The sequence below is a fragment of the Crocuta crocuta genome, unplaced genomic scaffold (assembly GCF_008692635.1).
Source record: "Crocuta crocuta isolate KB4526 unplaced genomic scaffold, BGI_CrCroc_1.0 scaffold466, whole genome shotgun sequence".
Taxonomy (NCBI): domain Eukaryota; kingdom Metazoa; phylum Chordata; class Mammalia; order Carnivora; family Hyaenidae; genus Crocuta; species Crocuta crocuta.
In genome coordinates, this window is record NW_027529672.1 from 1,464,003 (window position 1) to 1,471,147 (window position 7,145).

Below are 7,145 nucleotides of genomic sequence, written 5' to 3' on the forward strand. Positions count from 1 at the left end.
CGGCGCCACAGGACGGCCAAGGAGGTCTATCTTTTCGGCCAACAGATCCACCCACATCTACCCGACGCAGACGCTCTCTCATGAGAGGCCCCCAGGGTTCCAGCATGGGGAGCACCCTCAGCACCCCGGGGCCTCTGTCTCCCGCACCTGGAATTAAGGCCAAATGGTTCCGGTGTTACTACAGAGGGAAGCATCTCCCGAACCTTCCCAAGTCTGGAGCAGGGAGACCTGGGGCAGAAGGCACGGAATAAAACGGAGTGAAAGAAGCTGTGGGGCCGACCCCCCAAAAATCAACCTGAGCAGGAGGTCGGAAGGGCCTGACGCCACCGGATGGCCCTGAGCACAAGCCCCCCAACCAGCCGCCCTGGGAATTGCACGCGCAGAGCATCCAGCCCTGCGGGAGACGCGCGAGGTGCCTGGTGGGGGGGTGGCTGGCGAGGAGGGGGGGTGGGGNGGCCCAGACCCAGCTGCTCCTGGGCTCCGGGGCCGCCCGTGCTGGTGAGGGGGCCAGGGCCGGGCCCTCGGGCGGGACAGCCTCTCCGGGGCCAGAGCGCAGGCTCCCTGGGTCCCGACGCCCTCAGGGAGCTCCCGCGGGTGGGGCTCCCCGCGTCAAGTGCCCGCCCGGCGCCCGCTGCCCCTCAGTTGTTCTCTATCTGCTCGATGTCCAGCTCGCCGTCCAGGGAGCAGGGGCTGCTCCCGGCCACCCCGCGGTCCCGCCAGGCCGTGGCCGGCCCCCAACTCCTGCCACAGCGCTCGCCCAGGGCGCAGCCGCCCGATTCCTCGCAGCACCGCTCCTCCTTGCAGGCAAGCTGGTCGTCCAAGGCCGGGGGCAGAGGCTCGGGGACGGGGGTCCCGGCGGGGGTCCTGCCCCCCAGGCTGGAAGCCGAGGCCGAGAGCAAGGCGGTCCAGGACCTGGTGCTGCTGACGTGGAGGGCGAAGGGGCTGTGAGGGCCGCAGTCCTCCATCCCAGAGCTCAGGCAGCTGAGGCTGCTGAAGGTCTGACAGTTCTGTGGGGAGACAGACACACAGGTCACTAGGAGTCACGAGCCTGTCCGGAGCCCAAGGGCCGCACGCCCCGGCGAGCCAGGCCTCAGCTCCCAGGGCTGTCTGGCGATGGGGTCCTCCGGGCGGTGGAAGCCCACCAAAGCCCGGCCGCCCCCACATCTGGGCGAGGACGGGGGGGCCATCGACAAGTTGGTACGAACACTTGGGAACAGAGTGACGCCAAATCCAGTTACTCGCCCACAAATCAGGGAGGAGTGTGAGCCTGCTCCCGCCCAGTTGTAGGGAAGCTGCAGTGGACAGGGCAGGCTCGGAACCCGGGGGGCCACCTTCGGAAAGGTCGTCTGATCAAAGTGCACCCCGTTCCTCAGCAGGCACTTTCCCTTCTAGGATTTCAGAAAACAATTCAGGCTGCACGCGAAAATGCACCAAAATGAATATTCCTTGTCACACTGCTGAGTTGAAAAGAAGAGAGTAACTCAAATGCCCCACGGTCACCGTTCCATAAAGCTTGTCTCTGCAGACAAGGGGAGGCGAAGACTCTCCGGCCTTGGAAGTAACACAGCCTTCTAATTTGCAGACCTACTAATAACCTCGGCCTGAGGCTCCAATGCTGCCCCCCCTCCCCCCGCCCACCACGACCCGGAGAGGGAGATGGGGCCAGGAGGGCAGAGCTGGCGTCCTGGCCTGGTGCACATCACAGCCGTCCGGGGACCCTGAGCCCCCCTCCTCCCCCCGGAAACGCAGGCTCTCTAGCGGGGGTCAGGTCAGGGAGGTCACATCCCCCTGTACCCCGACAGGCCCTGGATGGGGAATGGTACAGCTCTCTGGAGGGGAGGCAGGGCTCGGCCTCCCCGGCCTCGACTGCCTCGCCTGTTAAGAGGCAAAGGTCCCTACCTGTCCTGCAGCGCTCCGGCAAGGCCCGGTGGCAAAGTGTGGCTCCCAAGAGCTCCCCACCCACCAAGAGCTCCCTCTCTGTGGGGCCAGCCCGGGGCCACCCCGAGTGGCGGGTGCAGCTCACACAGGATCCATGGGTGCTTGGGGACACCTGTCGTCCGGACGGGGCAGGACCGGCCCTGGGCACAAGTAGGTCAGGCTAAACGCCTGCTTTCACAACAGAGCAAATATCAGGGCAGAGGCCTGTGATGGATAGAGGTGCCCAACGCCTAGCCCTGGGGACCCCCGCAGGACCAGCAGCAACGCAGTCTCTTTTCAGAGGGCACTCGAGGGAAGTCATGTGCTGGAGGGCAGGGGACAGGAGCCTGCGTGCTGCGGGGCACAGGGGAGTGAGGGCGGGGGCCTGGAGACCACAGGCTGCAGTGTCCGTAGGTCACTCTGAAATAAAGATGGCCACCGGCTGTCACGGCAAACGAGCTACCGAAACCGGCTCAGCAAAAGGACAAGACAAGCAGGAAGTGTCACGTGCGTGCTCATTGCTCCCGAACCCTCCAGAGCAAACCACTGTGCAGGGTTTGCTGGTTTTGGAATCTTTTGATTAACAGAGAAGGCTGAGGGCTGGGGTGCTGGGGGGCTCCAGGGAAGAGCGCTAGGACTGAGGAGAGAAGGGCCACTGATCAGCCCCGCGATGCTGGCCCAGGCCGTGGTGGAAGCCNCCCCCCACCGCCCTGGTCAGGACCCCACCAGATTGGGGGCCCTCAGTCCCCGGGCCTGGGCCGCCGCGGCCTCAGTCTGCGTGCACACATTCCCTTCCGGCCACGGCGCAGGGCTGGAGACAGAGGCTCCCAGATCACAACGCAGCCTGATGCAGCGGGCGGGGGCCCCAAATGCCTGCAACGGCGGGGGTAGGGGGGTCTCTGGGGCCTGCTCTGCCTCCCGGCCGCTTTCCCGTCCTGTCTGGATGTGAGCTAGGACAGGAGAGCTGGGCAGGGGGCACGGGACAGAAGGCAGATGGCCTTGCCCGCACAGGGCTGTCCACCTTCCCCCTCAGCCTGGGTCCCCGCTGCCCTGGACAAAGGAGGCGCAGGGGCAAGGTGCAGACGTGTCGGGGAGCCCTGGCACCCGGGGGGCCAGACCGAACACCCCCACCCCAGCCGAGCAGGCTGTTTCTTTGCCCTGTAGGAGTTGCGGCGCATCAGAATTGGGCGCCTGGGTGGCTTAGTCAGTTGAGTGTTCTACTTCAGCTCAGGTCATGATCTCAAGGTCATGGGTTTGAGCCCTGCGTCGGGCTGTGTGCTGACAGCCAGCTCAGAGCCTGGAGCCTGCTTCAGATTCTGTGTCTCCCTCTCTCTCTGACCCTCCCCTGCTCACGCTGTCTCTCTCTGTCTCTCAAAAATAAATGTTTAAAAAAAAGTAAAAGTAAAAAGTGCCCCATGTACACAGCAGCGATGTGATATCTGTTACAAAATAACAATAACAATGTCCGACGGGAACCAGATGTGCAGCAAAGCAGTCACAGGTAACGCCCTTGGGGACCAGCCATGTCTGCTCAGCCCAGCGTGCGGAACACCCGAACAGGTGGCAGTGGCTCCCGTGAGCCGTGACCTGGAAACAGCGGGGAACGTGGCATAAACCCAGACCGGAAATGCTCACCTTCCCTGGCTGCGCTGATCACCCCACCTGACCTGGTGGATTCAAGGTGCAGGCGGGGGAGGGTGCAGGCCTCTGCGCCTGACTTTATGGCAAACGTGTCGGGGTGAGTCCAGGCACGAAGCATGTTAAACACTAGCCACACCATCAGCAGGGTGCTGGGGACCCCAGTTTGCTGGAACCTTCCAGCGTTTGCCTCAAGTATTCCCTAGAGAGAGCTGAGGCCACGCAGGCTACTCCAGTCCTGGGCTCTGCCACGAGTGAGTCCCAGGGCTTCAGACAAGACGCTCCAACCCACGGACGTCGGCCCACCTGCTGTGAGGGTGGCCATGGCACCGGCGTCCAGCCTGCTCCGGCTGTCTGGAATAACAGGGTCCTTTTTGCTTTGAAGCAGGCAAGAAGCAAACCCCAGGCTGTCACTGAACCCCACCCCCAACAGTCCCCAAAGGCACCTGCTCCTTGGCTGCAAACCCAATGTCACCTTGAAAGCTTTGTTGACTCAAAACCCAGCCACCTAAGCCACAGGAAAAACCGAGACCCGCCCGCCGAATGCCTCGGCGGGTGGCATGCCCCACCTGCCAGGGAGGAATGCGACCGACACAGTGAGGCAGTGTGTGTGTCCTGCCCAGCCTCCGCCCCTGGCTGAGCCCGTGCCTGCCGACACCCAGGGCCCACAGCTGCCCTGTGCCCTCAATGCCCTGGGGGCAGGTCCTGTCCCGGCTCACACTCAGGGACGCTGCAGAGGCCCGTCGGAGGCCTGGAGGCCCATGTGCCCTCAAAACTGTCTGGGCAAAGCTGCAAAGTTCAAAGCGCCCCGTGAGCACAGGAAATGGTTCCTGGGTGACAGGGCTGCTCCAGTACCAACAGTCCCCCGCCCCAAACTCTGTTCTCTTAAGGCCCAGCCCTGGCCCGGGGATGGGCCACCCACTTGGGCACAAGCCTGCTCAGGTCACAAGGATCAGAAAGAGTGATCGGTGTGGCCTCAGGCCCGTGGCTGGAGTGCTCAGCACCCCAGCGCTAGAGTCTGGGGCGACTTCCGAACGGAGCCCCTAAATGTCAAGATGTTCCCATCAGACCTGCCAGACCTCAGCTCTGGCCAGCCACATTCCAGCCTGCCCCCGCCCGTCTTCCCAGGGCTTCCCAGCCAGGAACGGCCGCCCCCCCTTCCACATGCCCTTCCTGTGCAGACACTCACTCCTACACCCTCCTGTGCGGGAGCCCCCTGGCCCAGCCCTGGGGACAGAGACGAAGACCCATCAGATCCTGGGTGGCGATGGCAGCTTACTCTGCGCCCAGCCCCCCACCCCCAGCCCGGGCTGTGAGAAGTTGGTGGGAGGGGGGGCACAGCCCCCCCAGCTGACAGCATCTCTGCCTTCAGCTCCAAGCTAAAGCCCAAACCCCACCTGGGAAACTGCACCGGCTCAACAGACACCTGGCCCCATCCTGCCGCACACGCCGACCCGGGCCACGAGCTCACTCCCCGCTGCGGTGTTGCCGCTCTGGTGCCAGCCTGGAGGAGCATGAGGGAGGACTCAGAACCATCTCCTAGCTGAACTGCACCGCAGCTTTATCACTAACAAGCCGGGGCACAGGGCTGGCGGGAAGACCACAGACTTCTCCCGAGAGCGGGAGGAGGCTGGAGGTTGCGGGGGCCCCGTGGACGAAGACAGGGCACCGGCGGGCTGTCCGAGAGCCGCGTCCGCATTCCCGTGACTGCCCTACCCCAAGGAGGACAGGTGGGTTTTCTCAGTCCCGCCTCCCTGGGCCCCTGCAGGTGGAAGGCCTGATGGAGGGGCTCGGACGGAGCTCCGGACTTGGAAGAACCGGGCTCAAGTCTAGGCCCCCCGCTGCTGACCCTCCAGAAACACAGGTCCTGCTCAGAGGCTGACCCCAGGGTCCCGACACGAGCCAGCCGGCCCGGCGTTAATGGGGAGCAGCGGTCGCCGGACCCCCTCTCCGTGGACGTTCTGTGTCCTGAGCATAGCGTCCACACGAAGCTACCCCGAGCATCGAGCCGGGGCAAACCCGCCTCCCCGCGGCGCACCCCTGCTCAGAGAAGGGGTGAGGCAGAGCCTCTCCACTCCTACCACTGCCAGTGTTCTAGACGGACGCGTTTGCTTCTTCTCCTGTTAATGCCGTCTCCCTCTTTTTCATCCAGTTCCACAGGTCACTTTGTGCTCCAGAGTTTTAGGGAGCTACCTCATTTCCAGAAAAGGGGGCATGAACAGGCCCAGCCAACAAGTCCGGATGGTCACACCAGGTCCCCGTCCTGGCCTGAGGCTCCTGGAGCCCTGCAGCCGTTCTGAAGTCCGGGGCCCAAGGCTCTGCCTAAGCAGAGGCTTTTCCTCCCCCAGACGGACACTCTCACGGAAACAGAACTCTCCAAGTATCCAGAAAGCGCCGGCGGCCTAGAAATTTCCTAAGTCTCATTTATGCTTGAAGTTGGCACAGAAACCAACATGAGGTTTCCTGGGGTGTTCGGGGCTGTTGTTAACTATCTCACAGAGCAGACAAGGTACCAGCGTACCTTGGGCCCAGCTTGAAGCCACGTCTGGTAAATGTGAATTCTGCGTGTGGGCCAGCTCTCTCACAAGAAGCCCCGGAGCCCTGAGGAAGCGGGTGGGGTCTGGTGACAGGGACCGAAGACGGCTGGGCGCAGGGGGCACGGGCCAGCCGCAGGGGGCCTGGGCAGTCCCACCCTGCACCCTGGGCGCCTGGTCGTCAGGCCCCGGCCACAGCCCGGGCCCCACTTCCTGCGGAGGGCGGGCCGGCTGCTCGCCCAGGCCTGTGTCAAGGCCCAGCCCATTTCTGTGAAATGCTTACCTTTGGACTCCACAAGAGGCAGGCTTTTTGAGCCTGGACTGCTTCTCTACCCACAGGAATAAGGGAAACCCAGACAGGCCTGGGTTGCTGAGGCCTGAATATAGGCAGTCAGGTTGCCCCAAGTGAAGCCTCTGGGGCCCCGTGAGCACTGATTTGGCCGGCTACTCGGGATTCTAGAACCAGACAGTCCAGGAGGCCAGGGAATATCTGTGGGACAGAGGGATGGCCCTGGGCACTTACCAGGAAGTCCCTGCCTTCCTGTGCCACCGTTTCCTCCTTCTGCAGAGACCACAAGTGTTTACTGAGCGCCTCTTCACCTGGCAGGCTCCCATTTACCCCCCAAAACCCAGCTCTGCACCGTCCCTACTGGAAGCCAGCCCTGAGCCTGTGTGCGCTCTGCCTGGTCCCATGTGGCCCTGACCCCACACCCCACTGCCTGGCTGAGCGGCCGGCTCACAGTAGGTGCTCAGTGCAGCCTGCGGTCGGGGGCAGACGAGACGGAAGGACCCGCCTGGGTAGCCCCACCTGGCTCGGCCTATGAGTCTGAGCAGCCCTGAGGTCCCCAAGGGTCCTGTCCTTGCGACAGGCCTTGGTGGCCCAGAGCCCTGCAAACCCTCTGAACGGTNCCCAGGGGGCAGATGGCCTGCCCGGACACAGAAGGTGCGGAAGCCAATGCCAAGGAGTCTGCCAGCACTCTGGCAATCGGAAAATAAACATTTTGTTTCTGCGGCGTGGCGTGCATCCCGGCCAGCACACACTCAGGGCGGGACTTG

At 63.6% G+C, this 7,145-nt stretch overlaps 1 protein-coding gene across 4 annotated transcripts in view; it reads right to left on the reverse strand.

Moving 5' to 3' along the window:
- Positions 1–447: 447 nt before the first annotated feature.
- The window catches only part of FAM53B (family with sequence similarity 53 member B), a 103,085-nt gene continuing 96,387 nt past the window's right edge, over positions 448–7,145 (reverse strand). For all 4 annotated transcript variants that reach the window (XM_077762943.1, XM_077762946.1, XM_077762944.1 and 1 more), the window contains exon 5: positions 448–1,007. In XM_077762943.1, the coding sequence (XP_077619069.1) occupies positions 639–1,007 (369 nt within the window). In that variant the 3' untranslated portion in view covers positions 448–638. The remainder of the gene's footprint in view (positions 1,008–7,145) is intronic.